Below are 17252 nucleotides of genomic sequence, written 5' to 3' on the forward strand. Positions count from 1 at the left end.
GCGGGGACGGACTCGGCCACAGCGCCCCCCGGCCCCGAACCACCCCTCTCCTGCCGCCCGTCTGCGGCGCTGCTGGCGGCTCCCCGGGCCGGCCGGCAGGGCCCCCCGTGGGCAGGGCTCCCCCCTCCGCCCCGGCAGGGCTCCCCCCCGGCAGGGCTCCCCCCTCCGCCCCGGCAGGGCTCCCCCGCTCCCCCCCGGCAGGGCTCCCCCGCTCCCCCCCGGCAGGGCTCCCCCGCTCCCCCCGCGGCGGCTCCGCGCGGCGCCGGGCAGCTCTTTGTTGTCAGCCGCGGCGGGCAGCGCGCGCGCCTTCGCGTGCGCGCTCGCTCGGTGGGCGCGCGGCGGGCCGCTCCCCGGCACCTGCCCCCCCGCCCCCCCCCCCCGCACCCCCCCCCCCCCCCCCCCCCCCCCCCGCCCCCCCCCCCCCCCGCGGCGCGAGGCGAGGCGGGACTTTCAGTCCGGCGACCGTTAACCGCCGCTCGCCCCCAGCAGCGCGAGCCAGCCCCGCCCCGCCCCGCCCCGCCGGCCACGCCGGGCAGCGCTCCCGCCGCCTTTGTGCGCGCAGCTCCCGCGCCCGCCTGCCCCGCCCCGCGCCCCGCCCCGGCCCGGCCCCCTCGCCCCGGCCCCGCCCGCCCCAGCCCCGCACGCCGCGCCGGGCTCTTTCCCCACCCCGGGCGGGCGGGCGGGTGGCCGCTGCCCCCTCCGGGCAGGATGGTGGACCTGGACAGCGAGGTGCCCCCGCTGCCCCCGCGGTACCGCTTTCGGGACTTGCTGCTGGGCGACCAGGGCTGGCAGAGCGACGACAGGTGAGCGCACGGTCCGCGGGCGCGGGGGGCCGCGGTGGCAGCCCGGGAGGGAGCGGGGCTGCTCCCTGGCCGGCGCCCCCTGCCGCAGAAGGGCGGCCCGGGGTGGTCCCGCGGAGCGCGGTGCCCGTGTGTGGGCGCGCACCGGCCGCGGGAGGCCGGGCCCGGTGCAGAACTTTGCCGGGAAGGGGACGCGACGGCGGCGGGGGGCTGCGGTGCCCCTCCCCGTAGCGGGGGCGAGTCGCGGCCGGCGCCCCTCGCCGAGGCGCTGGGAGCCGCGCAGCCTCGGGGCCCGCTGCCTCTTGCCCCCGGCTGCGGGGGGAGGGGGAGCGGGACAAGTTGCGCCACCGGCTCCGGGTGATGAGATGCGGCGCGGGGGAGCCCCAACCAAACCAGCTTGTGGCACCGGTCCGGAGGCTGGCGGCCGGCGGCGCGGGGCGCGTTTGCTGTTCGGTATGCATGCTGCTTTACATACGGTTCCCTTTCATGCAAGGATCCTAGGCTTGGGTGTAACTACATTAATTTATTCCTTTATCAATTATTTCAAGGACTGTCACCATCTTCAATTACAAACCGATAGAAAAAGGTGTATGTTTGTGTCAAGTCACATAATGCCTTTAAAAGAAAAAAACAAAACACCACCAAACCCGTGATACTAAAACAAACAAAAGAACCAGGGATGTGTGTTTAATTTCAAAAAGCTAAATGAACAGTATTCATGACCACCCCCAGCACCATGCTACTTTATTTGACCGTAAAACCTGGCTTGTCAATTACATGATCCCATCCTGCAAAATTATGTGTGATCCATTGTTTTAGTAACAATTGTGGTCAAATGACAGAAAAGCAAAATTAGCTAGTAATATATAATGGCACATTGGGCCGATTTTAATTCAGTATGTTTACATTGTCGGAACGTGTGTTTAACTCGGCAGTCAAAAACTTTGTTTTTAATGCTGGTCTACATCATTTACATTTAGCTACTTTCCTAAAGAAAGATGGATTCTCATTGATTAGTAATCAAATGATAACGCAGATATGTGACTAATCGTTAACTCGGTTCAGGAGAATATGCTATACTTTGAAGCAATTAAATTCTGTCTATTTCTGAGAGTTATGAAAGGGTGAATGAAATCTTAAGATAGTCACAAAAAATGAATGCTGTTGGTTGCAAATGACAGCATTGTAACTACGTAATGGAGAGTTAAGAGAGTATGTTTATCATGTTCTATAGTTTAAAAAATAATTAAACCATAAGTTTATTCTGTATTCATAAATTAATGATCACAGTATTCTTTGAGATTTTAGAAAATGTAGATCTTAGCATCTTACATCTACATTTTATTTTCTACTGGAATGGGAAAAAAAAACCCCTTTCTTTTTCATCAGCTTTATTTAGCTAGGGTTTTGATGCCTAAAATAAACAAAATATTCTTTATTTATCTTTTTGGACCACTCTATGGCTTAACACTTTTTCCAGCTCTAGTTGAAACTTCTGTCAGGTGCTTCCCTGATACAAGTTGTTTGACTTGAACTTTATATTACCTTCAATGGCAGAAGCACAATCTGGTCTCTAATAAAATAGTGTATAAGCAGCTGCACAAACCATAGCATCTATGTAGCTATAGAAATGTCTATTTCAAGTCTCTGTGTACTTAACAAAATGGAAACAAATAATCCTTAAAAAATATTGATAGCAGAAATACAGCATGACAGTTGTATAGAGCATGGTTATTGTTGGAAAATTGTAGCAAACCAGTACTGGAAGCTGAATAGTAACTTTTAGTTATTTCATTAATATTCGTACAAGCATTACAAGAAAGATCTCTAGCACATCTGAAATATAGAAGATGAACCCAGGAATGAAAATAGATAGTGGACATGGCTTTGTAGATCTTCAGGTATTGTCCTGTGCTGAGGCTGGACACAGGTGCACTGTGGCAGGAAGGCTGGGCAGTTGCTTCCCCACAATGCAATCAGGATTGTTTTACGTGAGGCTGTGACAGCAGCAGTCTCTCCTCCAGCTCTGCAAGTTACCATAGCAGTTTCTTTTGATAATAGCTTTCCAGTAACTGAACAAAGTCCACTCTTAAAAAAATCTTGAGTATTTTTTGGCCACCTTACAATAGGGTCTTGTCCAGATTCTTGTTTTTCTCTGCTGGAGGATAACACTTTTAATATAGAAATATTAATCTAGTCCCATGTTGCTGGTATTTTGCTACTATCCATTATAGAAAAAGTGTATGTATTCTGCATAGAAATAGAACGTTTAGTGTGTTAGACATACTTTCAGGAAATATTTAATTAGAAAGACTGCAGACCTGTGGGGCCCCTGAGATCAGCTGCTTATTAATTAGTGATTATTAGTATTACACACTTATAGGTCTTATTTTTAATTGTTTGTATTTTTTTTGTCATTTCTTTGCACCCCTGTGTAAGTGGTTCAAGTTTGGTTTTGGCAAAGCATATCTTTTGTATTCTGTTGTAGTAAGTGTACATGCAATATAGATAATGCCAAAGGTGTCGCTTGTAGTCCCTTCAGACATTAACTATGAATGGAATATCTGAACACTAAAATGCAGTTGAAGTAGCCTTATAGTATGGCTTCACAATGGCAAGAGATCCAGATAGTTAATTTTAGGCGGTTATTGGCCCTTGGCTGAGATGCTGGAAATAGTTGTCTGCATATTTCCAATTCATTGCAACTTCTTAATTCCACTTGCTTTCAACTCCTGCAATCTGATTCATATCAAGGGTTTTCCATGTGTGTGATCTGTGAACTTCAGGTCTGTTACCAGCTGAACTCTTTGTCTTCTGTCTTAGTCCCATTTCCTTTTTGATCTTTCCGGTCTGTTCATCCTTGAGGTCTCTCTTTTTCTCCTTCCATTCTGCTCTTTCTGGAAAGATGCTCACTTTTTGCTGGCTGGGAGGCATATGTTCCATCTCTGTGTTTTCAGATGCTTGTTGATTGTTCAAAGTGGAGAGGAGATGGAATTATTCCTCTCATCTGCCACAAACCTAGGATTCTGTGTCACCAAATGACAGTTTTGATAGAATAGTTTGCTAGTAAGTTGCATGGTAGTATTTAATAATAAATAGGATCAAAATGATACAGACCTCTTTTTTGCTGAAAGATAGATTTCTGACATAAGCATAGTACTCAGTTTTGAAACCGTACTGGTTACGTTTCTTTAGGAGGAGAGTTTGATCAGCTGTTTCTTTTAAATGGTCCTGTTCATTTATGAAATGCACGTGTGTTAAAATGCTTAGCTCAATGTAATAGGACTCTTGATTCAGGATTTTTGTTCTTAAATCTGTACCTGTTTGGAGACAGATTTCTAATCTTATTTTTTTCTTGAGGACTTCTCCTGTGGTTGAGCTTGACTCAGCCTTTTTTTTTTTGTTGTCTAGCTCATGGTCCATTTCTTACCTGTACTTCTCCAGTACAGTAACATCCATCTCCCTGCTTTTGCATTTCTCTCCTAAGAAAATAATTCTACTTGCGTAGTGTAGGTTCCTAACCAACCTTGCACTTGGCTTCAGTAATAGATGGGTTCTGCACTGTTGCATTCCACAAACCACCAAACTGGATTGTATATTTTTCATAAAAGAAGTTGCTGTGTGCAGAAGAACATGATGAATCTTTCGCAAACACATTTATTCAGTAAATAAACTATGCTGAATAATTTATTAACATTCTTGAGTTTGCTGTGTGATTTTTTTTTCCTGAAAAAATTTGGATGTTAAAACCATTTTTTTTTGAAGGTTTTTGAAGGACTAGATTTTCAAAAAATCTGTTTCCTTTTGAAAACTGTGGAGATGAAGCTTGATGCTTACAGTACACATGCTTGACCTGGAATAGTTAAATACTCATTTACTTGGAGAGATAACTGAGTAAAAAACTCACCTGTTTTCCTGTCACTATATAAAATATTTAAATACTGCCTGGATCTGAACAGCTTCCGCAGGACAGCATTTAAAAGATCAACCCAGTAGCTACAGCGCGTGTGTGTGTCAAGGGGGTGATCTCTGTGGCAGGTGGGGTAGTGTACCAGGTTTCTTCTGGCCGTGTAAATATCCCGGTCACTGGACTGAGGGTAAAGAGAAGATGGAGTCATTGACTTTTCCACTAATTCTGTAAATAATGCTAATATTCCTTTGTGAATCTCATGGTTTGCTTTCATTATTAGAAAGTATCTGAAACTGAAATAAGCTGTTTTGATTTGCTGGATATTCTGAGGTGTTTCTTGACCATCATAATGAAATTTGTCTTTCAGTTTGGCTGCTGGGGAAGGGAGTGGAAATAAAGGGGGAACTCGGTGATTAACACAAGTTACTCACCTGTTAATTCAGTGAGGTTTCACTGAATCATGATTGTAACAGTAAATTATGTAATAAAAACATTTCATAAACCCACTGATCACTAATCCTTAGTCTTACCAGCTGTGTTGAAGACGAGCACAAAAGTAAAAAATATCCTACCTAGTGAATACATGTTTAAAGCTGGTAAATAATTTGTTTCGGAGGCGGGGAGAAAGGAAGATATTTATTTTAGGTTCCCATGTAAGCTTTGGAAAGATAGAATGGAGAGGTTATTCACAAAAAAGTATTTTCTGGTGAGCATACATCATTACCATGTACTTTCAAAATAGCCAAACCACAGGACACTGGAGATGTAAAGAAAGAATTCTAAGTTAAAAATAAAAAAGCGTTTAATTCCGTCAGTATCACTGCTTTTATAGTGAGGTCTGTCATATAAATTCAGTGCTTTGGTATCTTAAACCATTTGTGTACAGATATCTAATCTGTTCTTTAAAAGCTTATTAAGATATAAAAGCTGCATTTGTTTTAGTAAACAGAAGCAAGCCAGGAATGTTTCCTACCATTGAAGCATGTCTGCTTATACTAGTGAGCTGTTCAAATTTCCCTTTGCATGCTTTGGCCATAGCCAGTAGCCCAAACTGGCTTGAACAGTGCAGTTGCTCTGGAATGATTTGGCAGGGGGTGTGTCCAAGGAAACCTCCAAGCAGACAAGCTGCAGGTAATCACCCAATTTGGGAAGCTGGAACAGTTTTCTGCTACATACGTAGGCTGTTTGTGCCTTTTAATGACACTGCCTGGGACCGTATCTAGGCGAGTTTAACTCATTTAAAGATGTACCCAGAGAAGATCCAAGTAATTTTATAGTAACCTCTACACTGCAACATTACCGGCTGCTTCTCTCGTTTGTGCTGCTAGTTCCTCTCTTTCTGGTCTCCTGTATTTCTTGCACAGTCACACATTTAGGTTTTGCATATATGGTGCACTAATGTTGCAGAAAGATCTATTTGTAAAGCACAGACCTGCTTATGCTTGGTGCCTGCCTTCCTGAAATACGCAGTATAGCCCGTATACATAGCCAATAAATGTGTTTTGTCCCAGAGTCTTAAAAAAAGGGGAGGAAATACTTGCTGTTAAAGATCTTTGATTATTGGAATAACTATTTTCCCACAACATTTTGAAGAAAGAGAAAGAGAAAGAAACATGGATGTTTTTACAATATGCAGAGTGATATGCTTTTTATTGATTTCATAAAAATGTGTATAGTATTATTTTTTTATATACCTTTTACACTTTAAGCCCCTTTGGGTTTAGTAAGATTAAGCAGTATGTTGGGCTTGCTTTGGACCTTGCACACCAAGGTAAACTTTATCAATGCTGAATATTTCTAGCAATATTAATTGAGAGAACATGAAGTACATTCCAGCATTGAATTGCTGAATTAATACAGTCTGCCATATGAACAAGTCATTTGACAGTCATAAGCATCTATTTCATACTACTATTTTGCTCTACTGCCTGTTGAAGTTTAGCATTGTTTACATAACTATTATGTTCTAGGAGAAATCACTACTACTGTGCTACTTCCCATACAACAATTGGAATGGAAAGAACAAAAAATGAACGTAGAAACCCAATAGATTTTTCCAACCCCCACCTTCAAAGCATCAGATTTCATAACTTTTTTATATGCTATTGCAGTAAGTGTTTATAATTTCACAGTCATGAACAAAAATTTACATTTTTCAATTCTGTAATTTTCTTTTTCTGTATATATGTAACAAGACACATTAACTGGTACTGGAAATACATTTCAAATCCTGCTTCTGTACTGAGATGAAAATTCGAGTCATTTTGCTACATTATATACTTTCATGATGAAACCAGAGAGCTAAATTTTACCTTTGTGCAAGAACTGTTGTTACATTGGATACTTAAAGGATTAAATTAAAATTAGCTTTCCCTTCTGATGTGCTTACTGCATAAAATGAACGTTAAAGGAAAGAGATTCATTCAGATAATACAGACACCTCCACACATCACTTGGACAATTGTATGCTGCTGGCTGCCATGTTGGCTGGTGACTTTCAAAAGAACAACTCCCTACCATAAATCTCAGAAGGCACTTTAACAGTCATTTGTCACAGTGTGAATCAGTGAGTGAAGCTCTCCCTTTGCCTTTCCTTTTGGAAATCACCTGAGATTATTAAACTATAAGGGGATAAAAAGCCCACACATTTCTGAATCAAGTGATTTAAAATATCAGAGTCTAGATTCAACTTGCACAAGAATTCTGTTATAATTACCCCAAAAGAAAATTCTGTTATTATTTCTTCAAAATGATCTTCCTTTTTCTTTTGAGAAATACATCAGTTTGGCCTCCTGATTTTAGAAAGTGTGTTAACTTTTATGAGTTCTTCCATTTAACAGAGGCTACTACATAAAAGGACTGAAGCAAATATTGTCAATTTATCTTGATTTGTCCTTGTAAGTAAATTTTTGTAATACAATTATTTAGAAGCCTAAATTCTGTTTTGAAAGCTGGATTTCACTGAAACTTCTCAAGATCTTAATGGTCTAATTCACTAAGAGAGCAAGTGTTTTCATATCGGCAGTGAGGCACTGCACAGTAGTAGGTGAGTTGCCCTAAAGCCTGAAAAAATCTCTGTGTGTACAGGCCAAGTCCTTTATCACTGTGAAACTCACCTAAATTAAAAAGGATTAAAGAAAAATAATAATATTTTTAGAATCACTGCATTGGGCACACCAAAAGTTTACACTTTTGTGGCAGGTTTTGGAGTCCTATGTAAGTAAACTGTTAATATATCTCCATACTCACCTTCCTTCAAAATTTATCTTAGGATTGGGTCCCTATTATAGATAAAAGAGGGAATCTATTTACTTGTGTGGAACGAAGAGGAAGTAATGCTTTGCAGAAAGCAGTTCTGTCCGCCTCATGCTAATTTCTGGTTTAGCATCGTTCTTGCAGCGACAATGGAAGACAAAATGCATTGTTTCTATATTCCACTTAAATTAGCACACACTGAAATTGGGGGAAGGACAACATGAAAAGAGGAGCGAAACACTTCAGTGCTGTTAAAACTGTAGCTGTTTGAGGAAGACTTTGGTAGTATACCCCAGCCCAAGTTTTCTACTGCAGAAAAGGTTCTAAGTGTCTCAGCTTAAAAACTTCCACAGATCAAGCGGTCTTCCTCCTTTGGGACAAGATGATGTACAGTTTGTAAACGTTCTTTGGTACTTCAGTCATTACTTAGTTATACACTTACTACTCTAAAGCTGTAATTTTTCCATCTAGAACTTGATACATGCTACTTTACATTTGGCAGACACTATTATGCTCCATGGGGAACTGAAGCAGTTCTTTCCCAAATGGTTTCTCTCTTAATTTTATAATTGGTATTCTATCACAGCCAATGATTCTGATTATTTATTTTATAACAGTAAACGTCTGTGCTGCACTATGCATTACTCTCAGAATGAGTCTTCTATAACAAATGGTAGCATTGATTCATACCATCTCCCTTTTATCCTTTAACAAAGAAACAGATCACATGGAGCATCGGAAATGTCTGAAGCTTCAAAACGCTTTGATTGTAAAATAAATCTGCCAGCCGTTTCAGTGCTACACATTCAGTTTCTAGACTTAGCAATTAAAGGTGATCTTTCATACTGAATACCAGTACGTACAGTATGCCCAAGTACACGTACTAATTCACTACATGCTTTAGAAGTGGAATTTTCATGTTTTTTCCAAGTAAATGAGCAAGTTAAGTCCTTCCTGGAGGCCTGCACACCATGGTCCCATAATCTCCATGTCACTGGAGAGAACACCATTCATAAACTGCAAATGTTCTGCAGCATGGAAGATTTGATACGGAGTGCCTTAAAGCAGCTGTTGAAGATTTCAGCCTCCCCCGTGCAATCATCTGCTAATTATGTTAGCAGTCAACTTCCTGGTGGGAAGTAGCAGTAAAACAGAAACAGTCATTAAGAGACAAAACCCGGTGTTTATACTCATAGATAAAACCAGTGATACTATTATTTACTCAGAACTGTCTCTTGAGGGACAAATCCTGCCTCCACTTACAGAGATACCTGTTAGTAAGTGCTGTAGTTTTGTGGTGGAAAGCAATTTGCTATGTCTGACATCGTTGTCCTTGACTTGCAGAGTACCAAGCAGTGGTAGATGGGGAAGGCAGACATCAGGTTAAAATCAATGCAAATCATCTCCTGAGTTACCAGAAGGAAGAAAACTCTGCCTACCCCCTCTGCCTGGATCTTACAAGTCTCCTGCTAGCTTCAGCCATTAATCACTGCCTATCTGACTGCTAGCACTGGGACCATATGCCTGGCAGGGGCAATTACACGATTTGAACAGCAGTCCTCACTATGGATGAGCTCTGCCAGGAAAGTCTGGCCCTGCCTCCAAGATTCTGCACCGAGTCAAACCACTTTGGCTTTTTGCAAAGAAAAGAGTTTGCCCTTTAGCTTTTTATGATGTTAAAGTTAATAGCATTTACCGTACTTCAAGTAGCTTTAAGTTACTGAGCTCCTTCAAAGTATAGTGATTGTTAAAATATTTAATAAGGAGTAAACACTGTAAAATAGCCTCACTCTTTTATTGTTCTAAATAGCTGAAAATGTTCTAGAGGTTTTATGTCTTTCTCACTTTGTTTCTCTTCCCCTTGTGATTAGAGAAAACTGCAGCACAGATAAAAGCAGTGTTACCAAACCAAATCTAAAACAAATACAGATGGGAAAAACAACAAGCTGAGTTGCAAATGGAAAACAGTCAATATTATTTGTTCCTTATGACACAGCACCTGTTAATACACAACATTCCCTCACTTTGAAAGGGGATTTAGTTTCCCATCTTCACACCAAGTTCAAAAGAAGCTAAGGTCACTTATCACTATTGCCCTGTAATTCTCACTATCGAAACCAGACAGCTATAACAGAGATGGCAAAGCTCTATATTTAGCTGAGTGTACCCTTTTGAAAAGTGAGCAAGCTGTGTTGTCATTGTGTCCAACAATTTCGCATTTGTTGATGATGACTTGTTCAAAGGGGTTTAATCAGTTAAGTAACTTTTAAAAATGCATTTTTGTAGGTATTGTCCAGTTTTTAATTACTATTTTGTTCTCTCAGTAGTCATAAAAAATACAAACACAGAAAGTAGAACAAAGTATTCTGTAATTGCAGAATCACAGAATGGTCAGAGTTGGAAGGGGCCTCTGGAGACCATCTAGTCCACCCCCCTGCTAAAGCATGTTCACCAAACTTACGCAGAGTTGCGTCTAGGTGGGTTTTGAATGTCTCCAGAGAAGGAGGCTGCACAGCCTCTCTGGGCAGCCTGTTCGAGTGCTCTTTCACCCTCAGGGTGAAGAAAATTTTGCTCACATTCAGAAGGAACTCCCTGTGTTTCAGTTTGTGCCCCTTGTTCCGTCGCTGGCCACCACTGAAAAGAGCCTGGCCCCATCCTCTTGGCACTTGCCCTTAAGGTATTTGTTGACACTGTAAGTTTCCTTCTTGGTCTCCTCCAGGCTGAACAGCTCCAGCTCTGTCAGCCTTTCCTCAGGAGGGAGATGCTCCAGTCGCCTCATTGTCTTCACAGCCCCTGCTGGACCCTCTGCAGTAGTTCCCTGTCTCTCGTGAACAGGGGAGTCCAGCACTGCACACAGCACTCAGATGGGATTCTGGAGTGGTCACCTCCCCCAGCCTGCTGGCCACACTCCTCCTGATGCACCCCAGGATCCCACTGGCCCCTTGGCTACATGGGCACACTGCTGGCCCATGGGCAGCATGCTGTCCACTGGACTCCCAGGTCCTTCTCTGCAGAACTGCCTTCCAGCAGGTCAATCCCTAGCTCATACTGGTACATGGGGTTGTTCCTCCCCAGGTGCAGGACCTTGTATTTGCCTTTGCTGATTAGTCAACCAGGTTTTATAAAGACTGTCAAAATCCCAGTAGATTTTTCATCCACCGAAGAGTATCATAAAAGTGAAGCTTATCTCACAAGAGTCGTTCCAGGTATCATGTATCTCATTGACCTTGAGGAATTAATTTACAAACTATTCAAACAGTGACCCACATGATCATTTATTTTTGTACTGAGACTGACCACAGACTGCATGAAAATTACTATTTAGCTAAAATGATACAAACAACGTTCAAAATGCACTGAATTAATTTTAAAGGCTTGATTAGTTTTTACTTCCCATTTTCCCTCTTATTTGGGAGTTCACAGATCACAGTTTGAGTCCAGGAAAAAACAACAAAGTAAGTTAAATTTGCGCTAACATTCTGAATCCATTTAATACAATTAAGTGTGGCAGTTAGTGTTTGTGACGAGCTTATCTGGTCCTTCCGAATGTTGGGATTTTAGTGTGAAGTTGCAGAGCATTGCGTGTGGTGGGAAGAACAAGGCTGGCTACTAGAGATGTTTCACAGTACTATTGAGGAAGTATCTTTGAGGGTGCAGGAGAGGCCTCTCATAGGCAGGCTTCTGACCAACACTGTGGGCTAGTCTGAGACTGTTGTGGAAAACCTCAGGTTTTGCTCTGAAATTCAGACAAAAAAAGAGCTGTTAGAAGATCACCATTATCAAAATTATGAGGTGAACGTTTTCTTCCAAGGCAGAGGTGGCTGGGCACGAAGAGTTTTCTAGCAACCTGTTGCTACTTGACTTCAGGCTAAGGTGAACTAAGCATTTAGAAAATTCCTTTCCTTTCTAAGATGGCAGTGCCGCTTTACAGGAATAGAAATGGTCGTATGGAGAGAAGGAATAGCTGGAAGTACTACAATGCCTTCTTGTATCATCCTAGATGTTTGACGATTGGTTATCAGACCTCCTAATGACAATACAGCCAGTCTGGTCCAGTTCATAAACACCGATCTCTCCTCATTGTATCCATTTATTCCACCTAAGTCTGGTAAGTGTTAATATCTTCAAAACGAGATGACAGGGCAATACCTCTCTTGACACACCTCACCAATACAGTTAGCTAAAGAAGTCTTAAATAATTAGTGATAATAACTCTCACCACAGCCAGCAAACTGACATTTCTGCATTGATTTGGGAAGTCAGATTTAAGGAAAAAATACAGTGTTTACATTGGGCAGGCCAGTTTTCTGAAGGTACCTGCTAAATGATTTTCTAAACACACACAAGGCACGTTATGAAAGTTTGAAGTTATTATTTTGAAAAATTGAATACCGAACATACCATTCTACCAGCTATACCACTGATGAGCAGCATTTTACTTCAGAGTACTAAGATGTTAAGTGCCATTTGACATGAATAAAAATGACAAATTAAACTTCTAAAATATTGTGAAAATGGGTCTTTTAAATTTTTCTTAATCTAATGAAAAGGCAATTAAAACCATGACTTATGATTAATCAGGAAGTTTTAATAGCTCATTCAAGTAATGAGACTGAGATTTATGTGAAGTCTGTAATTACATGTACCCTGTTAGCTGTGGAGAGAACAGACAGGTGACATTTTAGAGATAATAATGACTTTTAAAAATTTTGTTTCTTTCTGTTACATGTTCACAGTTCTTGAATCATTTCCATACCTTAATGAGACATTTACAATTTGTATTAAAATTTTGTAAATTATTAAAATGTAAAACAATAATCATATACTATGGTTGTACTGTGCAGCGACCTGCATTTGAAAGGAAGAAAGCAATTCCACACCACTGTAGGATCTGATACAGTATATACATCATGTTAAGCTGCAAGTATTACTTCAGAAATCCTATGTATTTTATACTCCATCTGGATGACAACATTGGAGCCAAAACACCTTTGAATACTAGAGAATGAAGATAGGTATGCATCAATGCCCAATTCTTATAGGGAGCATCATCAGCAGGAAATGTCATCAGCAGTCTTTTCCTTTTGATTTAGTAGAGTCTGTGAAGTCTCTGACAACCTTTCCTCTGTGGGAAATGTCAGGTGAGACACCTACACCATCAGTATTAAGTTTTGTTTTATGCTTTTTCCTGAGTCTTTGCCTCAGTACGCCTCCTCTTTGTATTTATCTGTTTAAATACTCACCTTTGTCCTTGGTGTAACTGTTACATGATTGTGGAAGACTGAAAGCAGATACAGCTCCCATAATTTCAGGCAAATTGTGATAAACTCAGATTCAGCTCTATATTTACCTTTCAGAGTGGCTGGCATTCTAATGGCAGCTTTTGGGTTACTGTATGTTTCCAGATTGCAAGTCTGGACTGTTTAAATATGTAACTTTAAAAAAATGAAAAAAAGACACTTCTTTTTTGTAAAGTTACCCTAGTCCTGGTCATGTGTAAAAAGCATGTGCAGTATCACTTCCCACCCTCCCCCCCCTCCTTTTAACGCTTCAGCTATATATGGAATCTCAGATAAGTTCTTCCCAGGCTTGTTAAAGTATCCGTGGGAAGTTCCTGACAAATGTAGTTTGACTTTTTACTATTTTTTCCCTTTCAGGTTCCTATAATTTCTTACCCTGTAATAAACAAATATTGTTAATCTAAGTAAAGCTGTAGGCAGATGGGGAATTGAGCAGAGTACAGAAAAGAAGTGAATGAAATATGTAAACTAACTTTATTGCTTTGGAAGTCATATTCTTGCATTCTACCTAATATTACTTCTATCAGTAACAGGAAGAATGTAGCTTGCAGAATAAATAAATGTTTGTGCAAGAAAAAAATAGTTTAAACGGTCTGATGTAAATGTTATTCCATGCTTTAGTGTGTTTTGTGATAATGATCATACAATCCAAAAGATAATGGTGTAACATTTTTAGTTACTAAAAATTCTGTAACTAGTAAATCTAGTTTAATTATCTTTACAGGTACTATTTTTAACTAGTGATATTTCTCCTGTGGAAATACTGCTGGCTATGATTAGAGTCAAGAAAGAGCTCTAAAAACTAGATTTCATTGTGTATTGTTGTGGGAGTTTTTTCATCATAAACATGGTTCATGTGAAGGTGAGGAACGATCAGAATTAGCTAGGTATTTATTTTAGATTAAAAGGACTGTGCATTTACCACACAGCTGGTTCAGTAAAGTTCCATAATGATTTTCAGTAACTCTGAAGAGGCTATTTGAATCATTCTCTCAAAACAAACTGAAGAAAGGCTAAATTATTATATTGACTAGTGGTTTGATGAGAATTAGCACAAAGCCTGATTTTAATTGGAAGTCTAATCTCTTCAAAGCTGAAAAATCTTTTTCAAGTACTTTTCTGCTTCTCTGATCAAGTAAAGATTCACACTCCAAAAAGTTCTTTATCAATTTTCACTTTAGGTCATAGAACAAAAAAGAAATGTTAGCATTTACTCCTTTTTGCAAAACCTAATGTAGATAACCTGTAAAAGGCATTGTTCCCTAGAAATTATTCACAAATGGAAAAAAGGCCAAAACACCAACTGTATTCCTTATTTGCCATGCTCTCCTCTTCTCATAATCAATCCTTCACCTCCAACAGATTTAGGGTTGAGACTATGTCTTTTGGAAGCAAAACACCGATGTTTTTATCCATCAGATTGCCATGCTACCTTAAGTGGATTTGTACAAATTCTGGTCTGCAGCAAGACTTAACATCAGTATGGTACAGTATTGTTTTGGGCAGATTTTCAGCCTCTGTGTATCTTTAAGTATTCATCAAAATACTGTAAAGAAACCAGTAGATCTAGATGAAGAAAGTTAGGCAAAAAGTGTTCTGACAGTTAATGGCGAAAAGGGGACACACACACAGATGACACACAACTGCTTTTTAAGTAACTTGCAAAGTTGGTTTTTTTTACATTAAATATCACTTTCTACTACAAGTAGTTATTTTTATTTCAGTGGGAATATTTGTGGGTCTTAGTCTGAGCAGAAAAGGTTATTTCCCATTTAAGAGAAAGCATACTAGGCAATACAGCATCAAGCTTTATGAAAACTCTTGTATTTTCACCTTGACCCAATGTAGCTTAAGGCACCAGATATAACTGCACAGATTTTTGAATATATGGAAAACTTAAAGCTAGCTTCAATTCCTCTTATCAGTACAATAAATATAGGCATAATAGGTAAAAAATAAATACAACTAATCTCAACAAGTGTCCTGTGAATTCATATGCTGATTTTTTCATTATCAAATGTGACTTAATAGTTTATTATTTTAAGTCTTAATTTGATAAATGGCATGTATACATTTTCACCCCGTACCAAATTAGCATGTGTGTACGACTAATAATTACTGGCCTCATTCTGTGCTACTGTATATTGAGGTTCATGGAGCATTATGCCAATGAACTCCTTCTCTTTTATATTACTTAATATATTTTAAATGGTGGTGCTACCAGTGCATACTGATAGGTCCTAAACAGACTATTTCAGGTGACATCCTAGTGACCAATGTTTGACAATTTTAAAATATTCTAGAAGATCGAGACATTCACAGATAAGTCATGTGTATCTGTCAAAATATTGAAAATAATATGTTAATTTGTTGTTACTCAGTATTTTGAGAATTAAGATGCTTTGGGTGCTTTTGAAGATATAACTGCGCTACAAGTCCAGTGCTAAACAGCAAGCAGATACAAAAATCATCACTGATAGATCACTTGCATGTCAGCTGTGTATTATTTTACCAAAGCAATATACACAGCAGAAAAAGAAGAGGTAATTAATTATTAGCATTTTTATTCTGCAGCTGTATTATCTGAACACTTAGTATACGTACCTAGGAATACACAGCGTTCTGACAACTTAGTCCAATTATTTTCCTCCCCTTTTGCTAAAGTAGCTGATTTTATACCTGAAGTTTATGTCTGTCCCATTTGACCACAAAGCATTTTTATTTCCTCTGCAACCAGATGTACAGAAGTCAACTGGTTAATAAATGATGATGAACACATTTTTACCTAAATGATCAATATATTCACAGCATAGGAAGAGAGTTGGAAGTATATGTAGTTCCTTTGTGTTGCAACTGAATATATGTATACAAGTTTCAAAATATTTATTCATTGCTCTCGGTTATTTTAGTGTTCTTACTGTCAGGGTTCAAGGCAAGTAAAGATTTCTTTGATCTTGCTTAGTCTGCTTCTGCTTTATGAGTGCAACAGGCCTCTTCTTCGCTATGTCTGTAAGAAGTTATGTGGCTTATTCTATTAGGATTCTGTCTGCTCCTTCTAAAGGATCATTGCATGGTCCTTTATGAAAAAGGATTTTGTACTATTTTATTTTTCAAGTTACCTTCCTGTTCAATAGGTTCTTTTCCTATTTGACTTTCAAGCTAAATTATTATATTAAAAATGTACAAAAAAAAAAAAAGTATGCTTCTGTAGTGGTAATAGATTTTTACCACACATTTGTTCCAAAAGATGTCTTCTATGAGGATAGGCACTGACTTTGTGTTATATCAACACCATTTATTTACTTTTTGATCTGTTTACTTCTTTTCCTTATTACAAGCGTATGATTTTTTACCTTCAGTATCAATCTCCAGAGAACCTTTTCAAATGCCTTATAAAAATTTTAAGTACATGATGTTCACTTTAGACTTCCCCCTTATCTATCTCTTCCAATTATCTTATAATGGAGCAGAGTGCTACAGCTCATACTCTATTTATATTTGTCATTTGACTCATTCTTCGTTTGTTCCCAGGCTAAATCCAACTTGTAGGTCTTGACATGGGTGCCCTTTATTCTTTCTCATCTCTTGTTGACATTCTAGCCATTACTTTATTTTTATCATTCCTAATCTACATTATAAGAATATTTATGTTTGCCTTTTGCCATTACTTCATTTAGCTGCTATTTTTAACTCTTTAACCTTACTTGTAATACTCCAGTTACAAGACATGTCAATTCAGTATCTGGCATTGTAGCCTAGTCCCTGTGCCTAGAAACTCCTAACATTGCTAAAATGTTAGGAGTATGACAACCAGAATATATACAACTAAGTAGAATTATTATGTTCATTGAATAACATTAACCGTATATCTGAGACTACTATACCCATGCATGTTGTTCACATCCAGTTAGGAATTGCATGGATGTATTTGTGTTGAGAATGTGGTTTATACAACTTCATAGAAATTGACATCACTCCACAGTGAGG

General features: G+C 39.9%; 1 protein-coding gene across 7 annotated transcripts in view; it reads left to right on the plus strand.

The window, feature by feature from the left end:
- Nucleotides 1–627: 627 nt before the first annotated feature.
- The window catches only part of KCNT2 (potassium sodium-activated channel subfamily T member 2), a 151161-nt gene continuing 134536 nt past the window's right edge, over nucleotides 628–17252 (plus strand). For 2 of the 7 annotated variants that reach the window (XM_037404677.1, XM_037404678.1), the window contains exon 1: nucleotides 628–803. In XM_037404677.1, the coding sequence (XP_037260574.1) occupies nucleotides 709–803 (95 nt within the window). In that variant the 5' untranslated portion in view covers nucleotides 628–708. Of the gene's footprint in view, nucleotides 804–11965; nucleotides 12074–17252 lie in introns of all 7 variants that reach the window. The other 5 variants (XM_037404670.1, XM_037404673.1, XM_037404671.1 and 2 more) reach the window with 4 other exon arrangements.

The sequence above is a fragment of the Falco rusticolus genome, chromosome 11 (assembly GCF_015220075.1).
Source record: "Falco rusticolus isolate bFalRus1 chromosome 11, bFalRus1.pri, whole genome shotgun sequence".
In the NCBI taxonomy this organism is placed as follows: Eukaryota; Metazoa; Chordata; class Aves; order Falconiformes; family Falconidae; genus Falco; species Falco rusticolus.